We start from the raw sequence: 24,004 nt of genomic DNA, 5'->3' as shown, positions 1-24,004 counted from the left end.
GGCGATTCAGAATAGAGCCGAGGTGGACCAAGCAAGCAGCAACCACTACATTCAAATGTGATTGGCTGAGACACCTGTCAATCAAGGAAACACATCCCGATACATACCTACTGTATGTTCTTGAAGGTATTTGGTCATAAAACAAAGTATTGAATGCACTAAAAATTTGACCAGATGATGGCGCTAGATGAAAAGGGGTCACAAACATGATTACAATTCACCCTAAGGGGAACGTGAATGTGTGTACAAAATTCTGTGCCAATTAATCATATAGTTGTTGAGACATTTTGCAAAATAACCCCAAATGTGAATGTCTGTACAACATTTCATGACAACACATCTAGTAGCTGTTGAGATATTTCAGTCTGGACCAAAGCGGTGGACTGAAAGGCTAAAGGACATTGCCAGTTAGCCAGTTAGCTTTTTCTATTAGTTAAGTACAGTTAGCTTTCTTGAACTGCAGCTTGAGACACTTGGGCCTTTTCTTCAGAAGACATTTTCACACAGGAGGAAAGGCACTGGTGACAATTAATGATGGCTGAATTCTGTTTAGCTGCTTCAGTCTCAGGGTCCTGGTACTGTGCATGCCTCCTCGCCGTCACTCAAGATATTTCGCAAACCTTTATGAGCTTTGACTACATGGAAGTCTGGCTACACATCCACAGCTGATTACAACTGAACAGACTCATCTTGCCTCTTTTCTACTGTTTTTACGTTGGAGTTACTACACTTGTTATTAGCATTTTTCTCCACTAGATGACACCAACGGTCCATTAGGATCTCCAACTGTTTGAACAAGTGGAGCTGCACCAAATATTCAGTAGTTTTATTCAATAACACACACTTTCTGCTTTTCTCATGCTGTTCAAACCTCATGTACTGGTGGAAAGAGAGAGACAGAGGGGGCCTAATCAACTAAAGATGATTAGTGTTTGTTTCTCTTAACTAATTCCCTTTGAGGAAGTGATTTTTAAAGATGTTTTTAAGTAAACATCATCATAAATGACCAGCATGAAGTCTGTGAGGCTCCGGGAATCCAACAGAGACAAACTGACACCACCCAACCAGCTGTATCAACGGTTTTTAACCTTAATCCTGTGATATACACAGGAAGAAGGAAGTTCCAGTTGAGGCTTTTCCGTTATTAACAGCCCACTCATCAGAAAAACCACAAAGAGATACCTTTTAATAACAGGGACGGATTTAAAGGCTTTTTGACAAAGATGTAAGTAGCCGTTTATGATTTAAGTTAAGCTGAAATACACAAAAGCATTTCATTGCTGTAAATGTAATACAGGAAGTCTGCTTTGTTTCTGTGTTTGTCATATTGCTGTGCAGTTAACGGAAAAAAAAAAACTTTTGTCAGATCGTTTATCAGAATCATAATTTATTGTCCAAGTATGTTGACACATGCAAAGAATTTGACTCCAGCTCACATTAACTCGCAGCATACTTAAAGAAAGTGCAGAGAACGACACAGAAACAGACATACAGCTAAACAAAGATATCAAGCTGCAGAAATATAAGCAAACTTAAATGTAGAGCTAGTATACAGACAAGAGTGCATGGCAGTGCAAATGATGCTGGAATAAATACTGTATTGATAATAAGTTACTCTCTTTACAGAAGTGGTTTAATGTGCATAACTTAACCCACTTGGGTGCATGTACCAGCCAATGAGGATGCTGCTGTAAAAAAATTACTTGTTAAAGGGATACACCACTGATTTACTATCACACTTCCTTAAAGTTCTCACAAGAGCATATTAAAGATGTTTTTAAGTAAACAACATCACAAATGACCAGCATGAAGTCTGTGAGGAGGCTCCGAGTATCCAGCAGAGACAAACTGACACCACCCGAACGGATGTGTCAACGGTTTTTAACCTTAAATGACTGTTTTGCACAGGAAGAAAGAAGTTTCCGTTTCAGACTACTAACAGAAGGAGCTGCTAAACTAGTGTTGGTAATATTAGTGGAACCAGATACAGTGGTGGAGGAAGTAGTCAGATCCTACTAATACCACACTGTAAAAATGTTTTGTTACATGTGAAAGTACTGCATTGAAAATGTTACTTAAGTAAAAGTATGTAAGTATAATCAGGAAAATGTACGTGAAGTATTAAAAGTAAAATGCAGAAAAATGTCCCCTGTGACTGTTATACTATTATATATTATATCATTAGATTATTATTACTCATGCATTAATGTAAAAAAAAAGTGACACCTTCACAATGTTTTGTTTCTTTTTTTGTCAAACCAACCGTCCAAACCTCAACATTATTAACAATACATTCAAATTATTTACATAATTAAAAGGAAAAGTGGAAGATACTCACATTTGAGAAGCTGGAACCATGAAATGTTTTTATATGGAAAAATAACTCTGTAATAATAATAATAATAATAAATCTATTAAGCTTTCAGCAAATCCGTAAAGTAATTAGAAACAAAAGCTGTCAGATAAATTTGGTGAAGTAAAAAGTACAACATTTTGTATATTTTGTGTGAGAGTAGTGGAGCAGAAGTAGTAACTGGCATGAAAAGACTCAAGTAAAGTCGGCTATAAGTACTTCACATTTGTACTTAAAGGGACAGTCCACCCTACAATCTAAAATACATATTTTTCCTCTCACCTGTAGTGCTGTTTATACATCTAGAGTGTTTTGGTGTGAGTTGTGGAGTTTTGGAGATATCGGCCGTAGAGATGTCTGCATTTTTTTAATATAATGGACAAAAAACTCCAAAAAAACTCAACAGCAGCGTCTCTTTCCAGAAATCATGACCCGGTTACTCAAGATAATCCACAGATTTGTTGTAGGAAGTATCGGCAGAAAGAAAATAGTAATTAGTAATTGAGTAAACGTGTTGTTACATCAAACCGCTGTTTACAGCAGATCTATTCAGTTTCAAAACATCTGGCTGCCTACAGTCACAAGTAGGGAAGTGCTCTACTGAAAATACGCCTCTGTCAGCCCTGCAATGCAAAATTTGACAATGAAAGCCGTCAGTTTAACCCAAACACCTGCTATTTTTTTATTTTATTACATTCATTTGCATTTGTTTAAAATGTGTCATTACAAATAGTCTGCTGGAAATGTGTGGCCCCTCTACATTTCCAGGTTTTTAGATCTGGCCCAAGTGAATTTGTAACTGAACAGACACCAGGGCTGTTTCCAGTGATGGTGGGTGGACAACTGAGCAGAAGAAGTTGGATATCCAGCCAGTGTTGTTTATCCTAAGCAGATATAATGTAGATATAAGGCTGAGTATTGTGAGACTCTCAGAATAAAGCAGAGAGAAGATGCCTGGTACAGTAATAACTAACCCCCCCCCACCTGCTGTCTCTTATCAGTGTGGTGTTGATGTTTATTTTTGTGGGTGGAGTCTAAACCGAAAGTAACAGCTGACGGGGACTTCCATGTTTTAGTGCTGAGCAGCATTTACTGCACTTTTCAGACGTCCGGAGACTATGTTTTGGATTCAAAAAGCAACAAGGAGACAGACGTTTTTGGGGTTTTTAAAAAAGTAAAAGTAAGTAGCCGTGTATAAACCTGCCTGTTACTGTGTGTGAGGTCGGACAAGCTGATTGGTGTGTTGGTTGCTGTTAGTGCGTATTGTAGTTTTTAGTGTAGGCCGATACGACATGTTGTTTTCCTGCCGTGTTAAAGTGCGCAGCAGAGTGAAAACCGCCTCTTTGGTGCAAACTTTGAGCACAGATGAAACCAGTAAACTCTGACATAATTATTTATTGTTTTGATTCTGTAAGATCGAGTCATGCCTCTTGGTCAAGTGTTTGTAAACATTGAAGAACTCAACGCTCATGCGCAGACCTTCTTCTTCATCTTCTTTATCGTCTTCTTCTTCTTCTGTTGAGTTTTATGGCGCTCGGCGTCCCTAATTGTTCATTACCGCCACCTACTGGATTTTAACAGCTTCACAGTTTAAACTATTTACAGTGTCCATCTAAAGTGCTCCCATAGTGCCATAGTCCAGTCTCTAACCCAGACCCAAGTGTCTGAGCCGGTGCAACTCCTTCCCTCAGTGTAACATCTGGATCCTCTCCAGATGTGTCCACAGCATTCAGGAACCTCCTTGCAGCGTCCAGCGCCATCTTAATCCTTTCCGACTCCCCCTTTATTCCAGCAGCACAGTTTATAACCGTGGCAAGAAATGCCAGAAATCGCTTCTTGTCCATACTGATGTTCCGCTCATCTCCATTTCCTTTCTGCTCCTTTTCCTTTTGCACCATTTCACCGTTTCTCTCCATTCTCTCAGCAGCTTCAGCGTATGACAATCCCCTTTCTGCTCTGATCTCATTCACTTTTACTTCCTTAATTCTCTCTGGGCTCTGTGCTGATCCCGTATGGTGGTTTCCCTTCGCAGTGCAGACACTTTGCTTGCTCTTTCTCCAGTTATCCTTCCCACACCTCCTGCCTCCTCTTCATCCTGCAGCAACTCGTCCATATTCCTGACAGCAGAAACACCTGAGAGGAGCTCCCTCACCCTGTAACACACATAATCTAGATGCACTCTCTCTGGTAACTCCTCCTCAAACGTCAAACACACCGAGTTACTGTCCTCCTCCTCCCCATTTCTGAATCTTGTCATCCTTCTTGCCTCACACACACCTTCAGCCTCCCGACATGACTCGACCTCCACCGACAGTGGCACGCTGCTTACTACCCCTTTCTTTTTTAATTCTGCTCCGAGGAGGAAGCAGTCCACACCGCTGTGATCTCTAAACGCATGAATCTTCAGAGCTGTGTCTCTCTGACGCTTTGACAGGCAGTCAGTGAGAACCATCCCACTTCCTGTTATCCTGACAGATCTGACACCTCCGAGCTTTCCTCCTACAGACTTTCCGACCTCATGTGGATTCATGAAAATGCCGTCTGTGTGTGTCACAGCGACCATCCCGACAAGATACTTCTCCTCTTTCTGACCGGATTCACTTGAGTTACTCTTCTTCCTTTTCTTTTTATTTTCAAATCCTCTCGAATTCTTGTTTCTAATTTCGCGCTCTGATTCCTCCTCTTACTCCATTTCCGCCAACCCAACCTCGTAAGTCCTCATGCGCAGACCGCAGGCTGCAGTGTAGGTTATGGTGACGTCAAACGGTAAACTGAATCAAGTTTGATTAAAAGTTACGTTTTTTCTAAGTTAGGCTACATATAAAACGTTGTTTCAACATCATTCCGAATATTATACAAAGTTAAACGTATATAGCATCGTATCGTAATATAATAATATAACGATATAATATATATGAAACTATATATATATATATATATATAATGTACTGTATGTAATATAATGTAGCTAAAGTTATTAAACAGGTAAAAAATGATCAAATAAACTGTTACCATACTGAAATGTGTCCTTTACAAACCTCTTGAAAAGTTTTTTGGCTTCTGATAGTTGTGTTTCAGCTGCAGCAGTAGAAATGGCAGAGAAGAAGAGGAAGCGATCCAGCTCCACCTCCAGCTCCAGCCAGCCAATCGGCTCCTGCAGTGAGCTCAGGTAGTGTAATGTGTGTAATGTGAAATTTAAGCTACTCTGTGTTGCTTAAGTCCTGCCCTCAGGAAGGAGTCTACCTGAGTATCTGCTAATTACCCTGCCTAGTTTCACCTGAAACTGACCTTTTGTTTCCATGATGGCCCAGTAATCAGGCCTATTGTTTTCTGGCTGCACCTCCCTCATCACTGTTAAGTACCTGATTAGCATGTGATTGGCTTGACCACGGTGCTAATACACTGTGGTAAACAGTTGGCAAGTTGAATCTCAGACCACCATTTCTGTTCAAAGAGGGGTTTTCTTTTTTCACAAAAATGGCTTCTTTGACTCCTCTTTCAAACCAACTCTTCTCTCTACTTAGGATCTTCACCTCACTGTCTTCAAATGTGTGGTTTGTAGCTTTTAGATGCAAATGCACGGCGCTCTGCAATCCTGAGTTAGCGTGTCGTCTGTGCTGATAAAGTCTTTTGTGAAGTGGCTGTTTAGTCTCACCTATGTACCGTTCTTTGCAGTTTTCCTCACTGCATTGAATTGAGTAAACTACATTGCTCTGTTTTTGTGTGGGCATCTTGTCCTTAGGATGAACGAGTTTCTGTCTTAAAGTGTTGCCTGGTTTAAAGAAAACAGGAACATCGTGCTGTCTAAAGATCCTTTGTAGTTTTTCAGACAGTCCAGATACATAAGGAATGGAGACACCGTTCCTTCTTGGTTCTGTTTCCCTTTTGTCCTGTTTTTTTTTTTAAGGGTAAGAAGAAAGAGGAAAGGCATGTCCAGAAAGCTCTCTCAGCCTGTGGTTATCCTACTTGGGCTCTCAACAAAGTTAAAAGAGCCAAAAAACAGGACAAAAGGGAAACAGAACCAAGAAGGAACGGTGTCTCCATCCCTTATGTATCTGGACTGTCTGAAAAACTACAAAGGATCTTTAGACAGCACGATGTTCCTGTTTTCTTTAAACCAGGCAACACTTTAAGACAGAAACTCGTTCACCCTAAGGACAAGATGCCCACACAAAAACAGAGCAATGTAGTTTACTCTATTCAGTACAGTGAGGAAAACTGCAAAGAACGGTACATAGGTGAGACCAAACAGCCACTTCACAAAAGACTTTATCAGCACAGACGACACGCTAACTCGGGATTGCACAGCGCTGTGCATTTGCATCTAAAAGCTACAAACCGCACATTTGAAGACAGCGAGGTGAAGAGTCTTAGTAGAGAGAAGAGTTGGTTTGAAAGAGGAGTCAAAGAAGCCATTTTTGTGAAAAAAGAAAACCCCTCTTTGAACAGAAATGGTGGTCTGAGATTCAACTTGCCAACTGTTTACCACAGTGTATTAGCACCGTGGTCAAGCCAATCACATGCTAATCAGGTACTTAACAGTGATGAGGGAGGTGCAGCCAGAAAACAATAGGCCTGATTACTGATTACTGGGCCATCATGGAAACAATTACGTCAGTTTCAGGTGAAACTAGGCAGGGTAATTAGCAGATACTCAGGTAGACTCCTTCCTGAGGGCGGGGCTTAAGCAACACAGAGTAGCTTAAATTTCTGAGTTCTCAGTCCATTTTTCACAATTGAGAATGACTTCGGATGGGAGCCGAAACGTCTTGATTCTGAAAACAGTGTCCAGATGACTCACTTAATGAAACCTTTTCTACGATAGAACACTCCTGGACGAATGAGGACTACACCGTCCTATATGAAACTATATATATATATATACACACAGTATATAATCTACTGTATGTAATATTATGTACCTAAAGTTATTAAACAGGTAAAAAATTATCAAATAAACTGATACCATGCTGAAATGTGTCCTTTACAAACCTCTTGAAAAGTTTTTTGGCTTCTGATAGTTGTGTTTCAGCTGCAGCAGTAGAAATGGCAGAGAAGAAGAGGAAGCGATCCAGCTCCACCTCCAGCTCCAGCCAGTCAATCGGCTCCTGCAGTGAGCTCAGGTAGTGTAATGTGTAATATAAAGGGGCAGCTGTGGTGTCACGAACATGGGAAAACACACTGTAAAAAGTTTTTTAGCACTGTGGGCCTTTATATTACATTCAGTTAAAGTTCTTTCAAAATTTTGCTGTGTGGTGCAATACATTTAAAAAGTAGTTTGTGTATATACACAGTAAGATACAGGTCATCTTACTGTGTATATATTGTCATTGTGAACATGTTGACGTTAACATTTAGATCAAACTTTATTGTCATTGTAGAAAAGGTTTCATTCGTAGTCATCTGGACACTGTTTTGAGAATCAAGACGTTTCGGCTCCCATCCGGAAGTTATTCTCAATTGTGAAAATGGTCTGAGAACTCAGAAATTTAAGCTACTCTGTGTTGCTTAAGCCCTGCCCTCAGGGAGGAGTCTACCTGAGTGTCTGCTGTTTACCCTGCCTAGTTTCACCTGAAACTGACCTTTTGTTTCCATGATGGCCCAGTAATCAGTAATCAGGCCTATTGTTTTCTGGCTGCACCTCCCTCATCACTGTTAAGTACCTGATTAGCATATGATTGGCGTGACCATGGTGATAATACACTGTAGTAAACAGTTGGCAAGTTGAATCTCAGACCACCATTTCTGTTCAAAGAGGGGTTTTCTTTTTTCACAAAAATGGCTTCCTTGACGCCCCGTTCAAACCAACTCTTCTCTCTACTTAGGATCTTCACCTCACTGTCTTCAAATGTGCGGTTTGTAGCTTTTAGATGCAAATGCACGGCGCTCTGTAATCCTGAGTTAGCGTGTCGTCTGTGCTGATAAAGTCTTTTGTGAAGTGGCTGTTTGGTCTCACCTATGTACCGTTCTTTGCAGTTTTCCTCACTGCGTTGAATTGAGTAAACTACATTGCTCTGTTTTTGTGTGGGCATCTTGTTCTTAGGATGAACGAGTTTCTGTCTTAAAGTGTTGCCTGGTTTAAAGAAAACAGGAACATCATGCTGTCTAAAGATCCTTTGTAGTTTTTCAGAGAGTCCAGATACATAAGGAATGGAAACACCGTTCCTTCTTGGTTCTGTTTCCCTTTTGTCCTGTTTTTTTGGCTCTTTTAACTTTGTTGAGAGCCCAAGTAGGATAACCACAGGCTGAGAGAGCTTTCTGGACATGCCTTTCCTCTTTCTTCTTACCCTCTGAGCCGGTGGGCACTTCTTGGGCTCTATGTTGTAATGTCTGGATTACACGCAGCTTGTGCTGTAATGGATGGTGTGAGTCAAAGAGCAAGTATTGATCCGTATGTGTTGGTTTCCTGTACACTTCTATCTGGAGCTTTCCGTCCTCTGCTCTGAGAACGCTTCCAAGTCTTGTTTTGTGAAAAAAGATAACCCCTCTTTAAACAGAAATGGTGGTCTGAGATTCAACTTGCCAACTGTTTACCACAGTGTATTATCACCATGGTCAAGCCAATCATATGCTAATCAGGTACTTAACACTGATGAGGGAGGTGCAGCCAGAAAACAATAGGCCTGATTACTGATTACTGGGCCATCATGGAAACAAAAGAAGGTCAGTTTCAGGGGAAACTAGGCAGGGTAAACATCAGACACTCAGGAAGGCTCTTCCCTGAGGGCAGGGCTTAAGCAACACAGATTAGCTTAAATTTCTGAGTTCTCAGACCATTTTTACAATTGAGAATGACTTCCGGATGGGAGCCAAAACGTCTTGATTCTGAAAACAGTGTCCAGATGACTACGACTGAACGGCTCCTGCAGTGAGCTCAGGTAGTGTAATGTAATATAAAGGGGCAGCTGTGGTGTCACGAACATGGGAAAACACACTGTAAAAAGTTTTTAGCACTGTGGGCCTTTATATTACATTCAGTTCACTTTCAAAATTTTGCTGTGTGGTGCAATACATTTAAAAAGTAGTTTGGTATATACACAGTAAGATACAGGTCATCTTACTGTGTATATATTGTCATTATGAACATGTTGACGTTAACATTTAGATCAAACTTTATTGTTACTGAGTACTGAGACAATGAAATGCAGTTTAGCATCTAATCCAGAAATATCGAGAAAAGTTTCAGTCGAGTCATCTGGACACTGTTTTCAGAATCAAGATTTGGCTCCATCCGAAGTCATTCTCAATTGGGAATGACCAATTGAGAATGACTTCGGATGGGAGCCAAACGCTTGATTCTGAAAACAGTGTCCCGATGACTACGACTGAAACCTTTTCTACGATAGAACTCTCCTGGACGAATGAGGGACTACACCGTCTAACCAGTGATGTACATATGTCTAGAGGTAATATATAAATAATAGTGAGTGTAGATACGAATACGCTATAATAGATACAGTATGCATGTGCAGCAGTTACAGTAGGCAGTGCAGGTATAAGTAACCCTTATAGTGGACATTATATACAGAATAAACAGCTGAAGGTATGATATGAATACGGTGTATTCACTATAGGTCAGATTTATACAAAGCACCACTGTGCCTAAGTACAGCCTCACAAACCTGCTAGCATAGCTATAGACTCTTAGTTATGTTTAGTAGTTTCTTGACCTTTTTGAGTTGAACAATCTCTTCTCTTAATAGTTCACAGATGAGTGGAACTGAGTCCACAGCTCCCAGTGTTGTCTCTATGAAGAGTGATGCATCCATGGGCCAGCCACTCAACTTTGGTGCTGATAAGTTAAAACGGTAATCCTTAACTTTGTAGACTATTAATAAAATCATTCACATTTGTAGGTTATAGATGTGTTCTTGGTTGCTGAATAAGTTATATATAAGTAAAAAGTTTTTCTGTCTTTAGTTTACACTTGGGGAGAAAGTCCACAGCTCCCAGTGTTGTCTCTATGAAGAGTGATGCATCCATGGGCCAGCCACTCAACTTTGGTGCTGATAAGTTAAAACGGTAATCCTTAACTTTGTAGACTATTAATAAAATCTTTCACATTTGTAGGTTATAGATGTGTTCTTGGTTGCTGAATAAGTTATATATACAGTGGTATGAAAAGTGTTTGCCCCTTCCTGATTTCTTATTTTTTGCATGTTTGTCACACTTAAATGTTTCAAATCATCGAACAAATTTAAATATTAGTCAAAGATAACACAAGTAAACACAAAATGCAGTTTTTAAATGAAGGTTGTTATTATTAAGGAAAACAAAACCCAAACCTACATGGCCCTGTGTGAAAAAGTGATTTCCCCCTAAACCTAATAACTGGTTGCTCCACCCTTAGCAGCAACAACTGCAATCAAGCGTTTGCGATAACTTGCAATGAGTCTTTTACAGCGCTGTGGAGGAATTTTGGCCCTCATCTTTGCAGAATTGTTGTAATTCAGCCACATTGGAGGGTTTTCGAGCATGAACTGCCTTTTTAAGGTCAAGCATCTCAATAGGATTCAGGTCAGGACTTTGACTAGGCCACTCCAAAGTCTTCATTTTGTTCTTCTTCAGCCATTCAGAGGTGGACTTGCTGGTGTGTTTTGGATCATTGTTCTGCTGCAGAACCCAAGTTCGCTTCAGCTTGAGGTCACGAACAGATGGCGGACATTCACCTTCAGGAGTTTTTGGTAGACAGCAGAATTCATGGTTCCATTTATCACAGCAAGTCTTCCAGGTCCTGAAGCAGCAAAACAGCCCCAGACCATCACACTACCACCACCCTATTTTACTGTTGGTATGATGTTCTTTTTCTGAAATGCGGTGTTACTTTTATGCCAGATGTAATGGGACACACACCTTCCAGTACATTCAGTTCACTTTCAAAATTTTGCTGTGTGGTGCAATACATTTAAAAAGTAGTTTGTGTATATACACAGTAAGATACAGGTCATCTTACTGTGTATATATTGTCATTGTGAACATGTTGACGTTAACATTTAGATCAAACTTTATTGTTACTGAGTACTGAGACAATGAAATGCAGTTTAGCATCTAACCAGAAATATCGTGAGAAAGGTTTCAGTCGTAGTCATCTGGACACTGTTTTCAGAATCAAGGCGTTTGGCTCCCATCCGAAGTCATTCTCAATTGGGAATGACCAATTGAGAATGACTTCGGATGGGAGCCAAACGCCTTGATTCTGAAAACAGTGTCCCGATGACTACGACTGAAACCTTTTCTACGATAGAACTCTCCTGGACGAATGAGGGACTACACCGTCTAACCAGTGATGTACATATGTCTAGAGGTAATATATAAATAATAGTGAGTGTAGATACGAATACGCTATAATAGATACAGTATGCGCATGTGCAGCAGTTACAGTAGGCAGTGCAGGTATAAGTAACCCTTATAGTGGACATTATATACAGAATAAACAGCTGAAGGTATGATATGAATACGGTGTATTCACTATAGGTCAGATTTATACAAAGCACCACTGTGCCTAAGTACAGCCTCACAAACCTGCTAGCATGGCTGTAGACTCTTAGTTATGTTTAGTAGTTTCTGGACCTTTTTGAGTTGAACAGTCTCTTCTCTTAATAGTTCACAGATGAGTGGAACTGAGTCCACAGCTCCCAGTGTTGTCTCTATGAAGAGTGATGCATCCATGGGCCAGCCACTCAGCTTTGGTGTTGATAAGTTAAAACGGTAATTCTTAACTTTGTAGACTATTAATACTATCAGTCATATTTGTAGGTTATAGATGTGTTCTTGGTTGCTGAATAAGTTATATATAAGTAAAACGTTTTTCTGTCTTTAGTTTACACTTGGGGAGAAAGTCCACAGCTCCCAGTGTTGTCTCTATGAAGAGTGATGCATCCATGGGCCAGCCACTCAGCTTTGGTGTTGATAAGTTAAAACGGTAATCCTTAACTTTGTAGACTATTAATAAAATCTTTCACATTTGTAGGTTATAGATGTGTTCTTGGTTGCTGAATAAGTTATATATACAGTGGTATGAAAAAGTGTTTGCCCCCTTCCTGATTTCTTATTTTTTTGCATGTTTGTCACACTTAAATGTTTCAAATCATCGAACAAATTTAAATATTAGTCAAAGATAACACAAGTAAACACAAAATGCAGTTTTTAAATGAAGGTTGTTATTATTAAGGGAAAACAAAACCCAAACCTACATGGCCCTGTGTGAAAAAGTGATTTCCCCCTAAACCTAATAACTGGTTGCTCCACCCTTAGCAGCAACAACTGCAATCAAGCGTTTGCGATAACTTGCAATGAGTCTTTTACAGCGCTGTGGAGGAATTTTGGCCCTCATCTTTGCAGAATTGTTGTAATTCAGCCACATTGGAGGGTTTTCGAGCATGAACTGCCTTTTTAAGGTCAAGCATCTCAATAGGATTCAGGTCAGGACTTTGACTAGGCCACTCCAAAGTCTTCATTTTGTTCTTCTTCAGCCATTCAGAGGTGGACTTGCTGGTGTGTTTTGGATCATTGTTCTGCTGCAGAACCCAAGTTCGCTTCAGCTTGAGGTCACGAACAGATGGCCGGACATTCACCTTCAGGAGTTTTTGGTAGACAGCAGAATTCATGGTTCCATTTATCACAGCAAGTCTTCCAGGTCCTGAAGCAGCAAAACAGCCCCAGACCATCACACTACCACCACCCTATTTTACTGTTGGTATGATGTTCTTTTTCTGAAATGCGGTGTTACTTTTATGCCAGATGTAATGGGACACACACCTTCCAGAAAGTTCAGCTTTTGTCTCGTCAGTCCACTGAGTATTTTCCCAAAAGTCTTGGGGATCATCAAGATGTTTTCTTGCAAAAATGAGACGAGCCTTAATGTTCTTTTTGCTAAGCAGTGGTTTTCGTCTTGGAACTCTGCCATTTTTGCCCAGTTTCTTTCTTATGGTGGAGTCATGAACACTGACCTTAACTGAGGCAAGTGAGGCCTGCGGTTATTTCGATGTTGTTGTGACCTCTTGGATGAGTCGTCGCTGCGCTCTTGGGGTAATTTTGGTCGGCCGGCCTCTCCTGGGAAGGTTCACCACTGTTCCATGTTTTCGCCATTTGTGGATAATAGCTCTCACTGTGGTTCGCTGGAGTCTCAAAGCTTTAGAAATGGCTTTATAACCTTTTCGGGACTGACAGATCTCAATTACTATCTTTTTCATTTGTTCCTGAATTTCTTTGGCTCTCGGCATGATGTCTAGCTTTTGAAGATCTTTTGGTCTACTTCACTTTGTCAGGCAGGTCCTATGTAAGTGATTTCTTGATTGAGAACAGGTGTGGCAGTAATCAGGCCTGGGTGTGGCTAGAGAAATTGAACTCAGGTGTGATAAACCACAGTTATGTTTTAACAGGTGGGGCAATCACTTTTTCACACAGGGCCATGTAGGTTTGGATTTTGTTTTCCCTTAAAAATAACAACCTTCATTTAAAAACTGCATTTTGTGTTTACTTGTGTTGTCTTTGACTAATATTTAAATTTGTTTGATGATCTGAAACATTTAAGTGTGACATGCAAAAAAATAAGAAATCAGGAAGGGGGCAAACACTTTTTCACACCACTGTAAGTAAAAAGATTTTCTCTCTTTTTAGTTTACAGGTGAGTGGAACTGAGCCCACAGTTCCCAGTGTTGTCTCTATGAAGAGTGATGCATCCATGGGCCAGCCACTCAGCTTTGGTGTTGAAAGGACACAAAGGTAATCTAATTTAATGTATTCTGTTAACAAAATATCTTGCATCTAAAAGCATATTAAGGTTATTTCATCAAAGATGCATTAAGAGATTGATACTGGTGAAACTATTTGGTACTGAGGTTCATACATGCTGTGCGTCTCTGGAATCAGCAGTATGTCAGCTAGTTTAAGGTGATGCCTTCATATCTCCGTTAAAATTAAAATGTCATAAATTACAACAACAAAAAATGTAAAAAACACACACACAAATGGAATCTCCTGAAAGACAATGTGCAACAGGTGAGCCCCTGGATGTATACCTTATACAGCAAGTGTCGTCAGTACAGTATGGCGGCCACAAATTAAAAACCAGAGCTTGAAGAGCCTCAAATGGTATTTCACATTTGGAAGTGTTTTGGCTCTCTCTGTAAATTACAGTGTCAGTTATGTCTCTGGAAACACAAACAACCAGACATACTAAACCATTTGTGACAGCATCTCCTGAATGCATTTATTACAACGCTTCGGCCCTGCTATAATGTTTGACTGTAATGACTGCGCATCAGTCAGTGTGTTGTACCTTCCCTGTATAAACATGCACAAGCTGTAGTCGGCCAGGAAAGTAGTCTGCTTGAAATAAATGGAAAAAATGACCCGAAAACCGAAATTGTACAGAACTGTGGCTCCAAAACTGAAAACTACTGACCTATGATCATAAAACCGAAAACCTCGAGTAATACCAAAAGATGTTTTCCTCAGTTTGCTCCACCTAGGTTGAGTCTGATCATATGAAGTAAACATTTTTCAGTGTACTTAGTCACTGCAGTCGTGTTGCATAAATATAATAAAATGTGTCATTTGTTGATCACCCTACAGCCAGCTGACTGGGGAGCCGTCCAGCTGTTCATTGTGTGAGGAGGTTTTGACGGATCCAGTCCAATTAATCTGTGGACACTGGTCCTGCAAACAGTGTGATTTACCAGCAGACTACCCCTGCACAAAGTGTGGAAAGAGACTCAGAAAAGATCCCAAACACCACACTGGTAACTTTAAATATGTAAATATGTACTGCAAAAATACCTGTACAATTATTACTGCTACTACAACTAATGCTGGTAATAGAACAATACTTCCTCATCAGTATTGGGCATCACATTTGTCTGTAACGTTTAGGTGTAAAGAGTAAAGTACCTTTTGTGTGGTTTTGTGCTATGTGCTAAGTATGTAGAGTTACATTTTAGGGCAGGTAAACAAACAGATTTCAAGTTGCTCTTCCCAACTCTGATTTTGTAACTTTGTGGGGGTTTTAGGTTCCAAATTACATTCAGACTTTAAACTTTGAACAAATAATTGTAAGCACAAACTCACATTAATGTCCAGATTTTGTGTTTGCTTGTGCTTTTTGAATGACTTACCTAAAATTATAATAACCACTCATTTATTATTGGCATGTATTTGATTGTTACAGGTGACAGACATCTTTTGACAGCACAGAAGAATCTTAAAGAAGTAATGCGAAATAAATTTACTTTGACGTATGAAGGTAATGGCGACCAACAGAGTTCTCTGAACAGCATCTACACAACACTCTTCATCACCACTGGAGAGAGTGAAGGGCCACATGAAGAACATGCGTCCAGACACATTAAACATAAATTGGAACGACGATCTTCTGAACAATTAGTCAACCTCAGTGACATCTTCAAACCTCTGCCTGGCCAAGACAAACCCCACAGAACAGTCCTGACAAAGGGTGTTGCCGGCATTGGAAAATCATTTACTGTGCAGAAATTCATTCTTGACTGGGCTGAGGAGAAAACCAACCAGGACATTGATTTAGTTTTCAGTCTTGCTTTCCGAGAGCTGAATTTGAGTAAAGAGAACAAAAGCTTGCACAAGCTCCTGACTGAATTTCACCCTGTGCTCCACGATCTGAAAGATTCAGAGGATTTCGTCAAAGCCAGAGTCCTGGTGATCCTGGATGGTCTGGATGAAAGCAGACTTCAATTGGACTTCGAGAACAAGCCGGTAACATCTGTCAGTGAAGTAACATCTGTAGGTAATCTCCTCGCAAACCTCATCCAGGGTAACCTTCTTCCTAATGCTAACCTCTGGATAACATCCCGTCCAGCAGCAGCCAATCAGATCCCTGCAGAGTTTATCGACATGGTGACGGAGATAAGAGGGTTCAGTGACCCACAAAAAGAGGAGTACTTCAGGAGGAGATTTAGTCATGACTTGAGCCTTGCTGAAAGGATCATTTCGCACATTCGCTCTTCACAGAGTCTCGACATCATGTGCCAGATCCCGATCTTCTGCTGGATTTCTGCCGTATTATTTCAGGAGATCTTTGGGGAAGACGAGAAAGCTGAAACTCCTCAAACTCTTACAGAGATGATGGCACATTTCCTGTTCTCTCAGACAAAACGCAGAAGCAGAAAATATGGCAACAAGACTGAGAAAAACAAAGAGAGACTTCTGAAGACACACAAAGAATTTCTTCTGAAACTCGGCAAGCTTGCATTTATCCATCTGCAGAAGAACAACCTTATCTTCTATGATGAAGACCTGGAAGACTGTGGGATTGACACAAAAGAAGCATCTATCTACTCTGGATTTTGTACCGCAGTTCTCAGGGAAGAAGAAGCCTTTTCTCAGAAAAAGGTCTTTTTCTTTGTACACCTGACCATACAGGAGTTCTTTGCAGCTCTTTTTGTCTATGACTGTTTCACAAGCAAGAATACAAAAGAGCTCGGCCACTTCCTCGATCTGAAGGACAAAGAACATACTTTACTTGATCTTCTAAAGATGACAGTTGACAAAGTGTTGGAGAAGCAGAACGGCCACCTGGACTTCTTCCTGCGATTCCTCCTTGGCCTCATGGTTGAACCCAACCGTAGAGTCCTTCAGGGTCTGCTGACATCACCAGACCCAGGCCAAGATACCGACAAGAAAATCTTGACTCACCTCAAAGCCATCCGAAGGAAGGCCCTCCCTCCAGACAGTTGCATCAGCCTCTTCCAGAACATGGTCGAGATGAGAGATCACAAAGTCAAAGATGAGATTCAGGAATATCTCAAATTGTCAGATCGTTCCAAAACAGAACTGACCCCCCTGCACTGCTCTGCGCTGGTCTACATGCTGCAGGTATCGAAGAATGATCTGGATGTGTTGGACTTGAAGAGTTACAACACATCAGAGGAAGGCAGAAGGAGGCTGATACCAGCTGTGAGGAGCAGCAGAAAGGCTGTGTAAGTTTACTTCCCCTGTAATATGTAAAATTATCTGGTTTCAGTATTTCCTTCACTCCTGAGTAGTGTATGTTGATCTTCTCAGGCTGCATACATTCCCATGCAGCTTGTTATTGCAGCCTGTATGTTGTCTAATAGGAAAAGTGAAGGGGACAGGTCCTCCCTGCCCCCAATGGAAATTACATCCTCGATGCATGTTTTATGTATATCTTTGAACAGTTGCACCTTTTTTCTTTGTCATATTATAACCCTTTTATCCACCCCCAGACTAGCAGACTGCAAAGTGACTGAAGAGTGGATTGAGCACCTGGCCTTTGGTCTCAAGTTCCCCTACTTACCTCTAAGAGATCTGGATCTGAGCAACAATGACCTGAAAGATTCAGGAGTAAAGCTGCTCTGTGGTGGACTGTCGAGTCAATGGTGCAGACTCGAAACGCTGAGGTATGTATTAGATGTTTATATACCAGATAACATGCCATAATGCAAATGGTTGGACAAAACTTCAGCTTGCTGCAAGTTAAAAATGTCCATGTTTACCTGAGTGTCCTTAAATAAATGTTGGTACGCTGTTCTCACTGTTCAAAGTTGTTGCAGCACAATGTCTTGTTCCATTTGCAATAATGCTCTTTATTTGTATGTTAGAATCAATTTTTCCACCAACTTTGATCCATTCCATTAATTCTTTGTCTTCAACTTGCTCTACCAGCAACCCATCCCCCGTAATACTTCATTTCTGACTTAACTCCCTCTTAAGTCCCTTGTCTTTGACTGCTGCTCCTTTAGTCTGAGCCACGATGCTTCCTGTTTCAGATTCTACTTCTGAACTACCACCATCAAACTCCTGCATGCTAATAAACCAAACACTGTGTTTTCTCAGGCTGTCAGGTTGTCTGGTCACAGAGGAAGGCTGTGCTTGTCTGGCCTCGGCTCTACAGTCCAACCCCTCCTATCTGAGAGAGCTGGATCTGAGCTACAACAATCCAGGAGAGTCGGGAGAGAAGCTGCTCTCAGAGCTGAGGGATGATCCACAATACAAGCTCAGCATACTCAAGTAATTATAATGCTAGAGTACTAGATTTCTGACTTTTCTACTGAACTGAGAGAGAAGTGCTGCTGGACTACTTCTACAAATCCACTATAGTGAGATGCAGTGTACCATAAAACTAGATTGTAGATAAGAGTTTTACACTAGAGCGACACACCTTTTTACAGATATGCAGTAAATGACCACAATAAATTCCACTTACTTCTGACGTTAGATTCAAGATAGTCAAGGGTACCCTATCATCAGACTGAATGCTAGTAAAGTGTAGTCATGTTCAGTAGCAGGCACTAACAATAGATGCATATACTTCAGATGTAAAATAGACACATCTGTACCTCTGATACTCTGATAGCAAAGGTTCTGAGAGCAACACGGGGTCAGTTAAATGGTTTTTTGTCTGAAAGTTTTAATCCACATTTTTCTTCACAGTGTTGAACATGGTGGAAGTCACCGGATGAAACCGGGATTCAAGAAATGTAAGTATCTGTGTCCTGAACATTTGCTGAATGTTGTGACCATAATGATAAATTGCAGATAGTATTTTAAATGAATTGGTGAATTAAATTATTTTACTGTACTTTGTCTTTTCATTAGAGCTAGATAAATATAACCAAGATGTAATAAACTGTAGTTTTCCTTAATAGCAACACTAGCTGTCAGTACAGTTGACAAATATCAGTATAACATTAAGTCACAGGGAATAAACAGGAAGAGATAACTAGATAACAGTAATAGTAGCCACAGGCTAATCAACAATGAGGACAAGTTACGCTAATAATAGCTTAAAAATTGGGATAATTGTAGTGATGCGCTAACAGCTGATGTTGACTTGACATTAACTAATGACAATAACAGGTAAAACTTCCCCTGAGACAGGACCGTTACAGTCGTAGATTGTTTTTATTGTGAACCCAAACATTTCTGTCACTGAGGCATTCACGAATTTTGTAATGGGAAGAATATTAACAATTCCTCCTGGAGGGAAGGTACTCTGAACAAAAAAACATGCCTTTTCTGATGGATTTCTTTGTCACTCGCTGAGTAGAGTGCTTAGTGCTACCAGTAGTGGCTGCAAGTTATATTTTTCAAGTTTATGTTCCTGAAATAAAGTGTTTTCTTACCTCCAGATGCCTGTGAGCTCACTTTGGACCCCAACACAGCCCACAAGAACCTCCTTCTCTCTGAAGGGAACAGAAAGGTGACCTGGGTGGAGGAGGAGCAGCCATATCCCGATCACCTAGAAAGGTTCGATCACTGCCAACAGGTGTTGTGTGAACAGGGTCTAACAGAGCGCTGCTACTGGGAGGTCGAGGTGTTCCGACCCTTCAACATTGGATTAACGTACAGAACCATTGGCAGGAAAAGGGATGTGAATGATTGCAAGCTGGGTTGCAACGAAAAGTCTTGGTGTCTGATTTGCTCTAATGTTGGTTGTTATGTTCTGCACAACAACACGAATGTCAATGTATCTTCCTTCAGCTCGCGCTCCAGTCGGCTGGGAGTGTATCTGGATTGGCCGGCTGGCACTCTGTCCTTCTACAGAGTTTCCTCCGACAGTTGCACCCGCCTCCATACCTTCAAAACAACGTTCAATGAGCCCCTCTATCCTGCTTTTGAACTTCACTCTCAGTCCTCTGCATTATTTTATCAGCAGACATAAACAAACTTTCACTGCATTCACACGAGCAACCAAGGGCGTAGCTTTGCATGTGCACGGTTGGGACATGTCTCATACGATCAAGGGACTACTGAATTGTTCTTACCAATATTTTTAGCAATCTAGACTGATGTCGATTTAGAAAACAAACAGGGTAAACCGTTCCTATCCGTAAGTATCAGGTCTAAGCAGAGTTGCCAGGTTTGTGTCTGTAATGAGTCGGGTATTTTTTCTATAAGAGAAATATGGATGGAGAAAGAGACAGGGAACGAGATATAAAGAGGACCGACACACCAGCTTTCTGTAAGCTGTGTGAGTACAACGGGGAGTTTGAAGCAGTTTGCATGTATGTCTGTTTGAGTAGCTAAAGAGTACTGAGAGTAGCTAAAGACGGCTCAAAAAGGTACTAGATTGTGTCACGTGTCAATTTGCACATTCACGATGTCATAACCATCATGAAACATCGTATCCGTTTCTCTTAAAGCTGCAGTGAAATGGAAGTTAGCGCGTCTTTAGCTTCAGGAATATGACATATTTCTGAGTGAAACGGCATATGTTGGTGGTTTTTTTATGAGGGATTTAAGTCAAATCCTACAGATTTCAGGAGAGGAGGATACCGGTTAAATAAATAAATCCTTTCGGCCAGACACACACGTCTTACTAAGATAATGCTCTGCTAGCTACCCACGAGCTAAGTGTGGTTTAGTATGATGGGAGTGGTAAGCTAGCACCTCAAATCAGATTTGATAAGTTTATGCAACCACCCCGTAAGTTTAAGATGAGTTTTTATGTTTTACAGTAAGAGAAAAGAGAGAGACTTTGATATGAAAATACAAAAAATATTTTTTTCACATATATTTAGTATGTAACAAGAGATACATGATTAATTAACACAGGGACACCGTTTATAGATAGGTAATTCTCTTGAAACAGTGTAAGTTTAGCACTGTTAAATGTTCACCTCAGTTTCAGATAGTATCACTAAAATAAAATGTAAAATATAAATCGATAATCAAAAGAAAAAATCCATTAAAACTAATAAAATAAGATAATACAATGATGGAAACGTGTTTGTGAAAGAGAGGAAGTGAATACAAACACATGACAAACATGTCCCAACCAATCGTAAAACCAAACCTACACCACTCCAGAAATCTGCTGTTCCTATTTTTAGTTTCCTTTTTTTTTAACCCTATGCTATAATTTCCCATTAAAAAGTCTAAACTCACAGATGTATTTCCACAGTCAGAATCTCCTGCTGTCTGCTTTACTGAGGAAGATTGAAGTCATAGATTTGACCAATAACTGAATGACCAATAACTTTTATGTGTGCAGGTTTGCAACGGGTTGACCACCGTTTGGCTTTTGATTAAGTTTCAGTTGTTCGTGTTTGAAAAGTTTTCCTATTCAACTTTTAGCTGTACAGGTTTGACCAACTTGTTTCTAATGGAACAGATTTATCCAAATAACTTTCAGCTGTGATTATTAGTGTTTTGGTGTTGTAAACAGCTGATAGTTATTCAGTTTATTGCAGGTATTGTATGACTGTGTAGACAAGCAGATCAGTATAGATGAGCAGTTTACTTGTTTTCATGGTTTAAAGTCTAGGGCTGTAAATATGGAAGGTCTTTTTAATTGTTTCAGTTAAGTTAGCAGCTGTACCTTATGGTATTTTGAGAGAATTTTGATGCTTCGGTATATTTAGCCGTATTAATTTGCTAGATCGCTCTGGCTGGTCCTTCTCGATGGGAAAACGAGGAGCCACATTTCATGTTGCGCCTAGTGTTACAGGGCCAGATACAGGCAGATACATCTGTGTTTAGACTCTATATCAATGACACCGGGAAATATAAAGAAAACTTTACTTGTGTTATCTTTTATGTTTGAAAAAAAGCAAATAATACATTAAGGACTAAAGCTGCTCTTTCCTTCGTCTATTCTTTCAAAATTCTCTACACTATCAACATGCAAGTCGCTCATATATTTTTTTATTTTCACTTGTAACTCTGCCAACCCAGTGGCAGAAATTGCTTGCTACATTTAACTCTAATCACGCCATCTTTCTTTGTCTTTGTATCTATCATGCAATGAATATTGAGAATGCAACTGAATTATGGATGGGTTAACAAAACACGCGACACAGAAGACCACTCTTCGTTTCTCATTTCCTACCAAGAGTCAGTGTTGGGTTCTTTTAACCCTCGCCGCAGTTGTTGCCAAACCTTATCGAGGTGGTTATTCTTTTAAACATTACGACCAAAATACCAACTGGCTTTTGTGCTTAAACCCAACCAAACATTAACCACAGTGGTGGCAGATCAGGAAATGATCATATGAGTCATTTTTGTGACAGTGACGTTTGGGAAGGCGCCGACAAACAATGTCGTCCCGCCAATCAGACAATACTGGGTCATTTTTAAAGGCAATGAGAAACAATTCATTTCATGTTTAGTTTTTGAGGATTTGTCATGTCTGTATACATCTGTATAAATAGCTGACTGTCTTCTTAAAGCTTAAGAAAATAGCGCAGTACTCTACTTTGAATTCAAATGTATTAAAATAGAAAATAGAAAAACGTATTATGTTATCAGCCACTAATAATGTTATTTGCAGCTTTAACTGAAATATATTGGTATCAGTATCAGCCTCCATGTCTGTTGAGCTGTATTAGCGTTGACTTTATGCAGCAGCATCATGTATTTTAAGTTGTGTGCCTTGTACTTGCTGAATATTGTAGGTTTGTGTCGTGTTTGTTAAAGTTGTTTTAATTTTGGCAGCAGACTGCACATGTCAGTCTGTCAGTCCACCACTTTTGTCCAGACAAACAACCACTGGATGGAATCCCATCATCATGTCAACATTTCAATTCATCCAACACTTTGGTTTATGACTGAATACCTTTTGAAACTAATGACATTCCCATCAGCTGCAGATGCCCTCTGTGTTTAGTGCTAATTTGCAAACGCTAAACCAAGATGGTGAACATTGTCCTGCTAAACATCAGCATGGCAACTTTCTCACAATGCTGATGTTAGCATTCAGCTCAAAGCACTGCTGCGTCTAAGTACAGTGTAAAGTACAAATAAGAAAAAGAACATTTTATATCTGAAAACTGCGTATATGCATCTCCTAAAGTTACGGCTCACAGCTCCGTTTAAAGATAAATATCAGGGGAGCCCTGGTAGCCTGGGGGTTAAGGCGGAGTACCACATAACGGCCGGGGGACGTTTGTTTCACGTCTCTCTCTACTGCCTGTCAAATAAAGTTTAACTGGCCAAAAATAATCTTTAAAAGAAACACAGTGGTAACAGCATCAGATTTCAACAGTTCATGTCAGCTGATCTGCATTAGCTTTGACTTTGTATTGTGTTTAAATTGTGTGCATACAGAAGTGTGTGTCCTTAATTCTGTAGGTTTGTGTTGTGTATGTAGAAGTTGTTCCAACCATTGTAGGGGACTGTGTTACCTGTTTTTAATTGTGTTTATGTCCAACCATTTTTATCATTTCGAGTTTGCACTTCAAAGACGGTTTATATCACAGTTTTAAGCACCTTGTAAAATTCCTAAATACTGCGTCACTGTGACGATAAAATATTATGTGGCAGAGAAATAGAAGCTTTTCCAAATGAATTTAAAAAAACTCTGGATTTGGGTATTTCAGATTTTCCGTGTTAAAAATGATAAATACATGTGTCGATTATTCATATACAGTATATTCATATTTGCTGCTTACATGTCACGTGTTTTACCTTTATGTTGACATGTTTCTGTTTCAATGTTTGATGTAATCAGTGTTTCCATGTAAACTATTAATACAAATGAAGATGTTTACTTTTCACTTTTAATCTCCTTTCAACACTCGACTGGACAAAAGCGTCGCAGAGGTGTCGGCCATCTTTGTTTCAAGCTCACAAAGTGGGAAAACTTTTTTATCAAATCAGGCTCTGAATATATTGAAGGTGGGAGATAAATCATGCGTTTAAAGAGTCATGATTCAT

The 24,004-nt window shown here is 40.0% G+C and overlaps 2 protein-coding genes across 10 annotated transcripts in view; one reads left to right on the top strand and one right to left on the bottom strand.

Annotated features, from left to right (window-relative positions):
- The window catches only part of LOC122870258 (low affinity immunoglobulin gamma Fc region receptor III-like), a 1,099,642-nt gene that overhangs the window by 696,125 nt on the left and 379,513 nt on the right, over window positions 1–24,004 (bottom strand). The window lies entirely within an intron of this gene.
- On the top strand, window positions 353–23,844 carry LOC122870081 (NLR family CARD domain-containing protein 3-like). Of its 9 annotated transcripts, none has more exons than XM_044183814.1 (13): window positions 353–1,225; window positions 5,421–5,522; window positions 7,375–7,476; window positions 10,057–10,161; window positions 10,274–10,375; window positions 12,174–12,275; window positions 13,973–14,077; window positions 14,930–15,096; window positions 15,522–17,304; window positions 17,572–17,745; window positions 18,182–18,355; window positions 18,779–18,825; window positions 19,477–23,844. In XM_044183814.1, exons 2-13 carry the CDS (start codon window positions 5,446–5,448, stop codon window positions 20,007–20,009), a joined length of 3,471 nt encoding a protein of 1,156 aa, XP_044039749.1. In that variant the 5' UTR covers window positions 353–1,225; window positions 5,421–5,445; the 3' UTR covers window positions 20,010–23,844. The 9 variants fall into 9 exon arrangements, with proteins under 9 accessions (XP_044039749.1, XP_044039751.1, XP_044039748.1 ...); XM_044183816.1 differs by lacking the exon at window positions 353–1,225 and adding an exon at window positions 3,378–3,533 and having other exon boundaries at window positions 12,174–12,200; window positions 14,003–14,077; XM_044183813.1 differs by lacking the exon at window positions 353–1,225 and adding an exon at window positions 3,378–3,533.

This window comes from Siniperca chuatsi, linkage group LG22, assembly GCF_020085105.1.
Source record: "Siniperca chuatsi isolate FFG_IHB_CAS linkage group LG22, ASM2008510v1, whole genome shotgun sequence".
In the NCBI taxonomy this organism is placed as follows: Eukaryota; Metazoa; Chordata; class Actinopteri; order Centrarchiformes; family Sinipercidae; genus Siniperca; species Siniperca chuatsi.
Note: the sequence above shows the minus strand (reverse complement) of the source record. Positions and strands in the feature narration are given on the sequence as shown.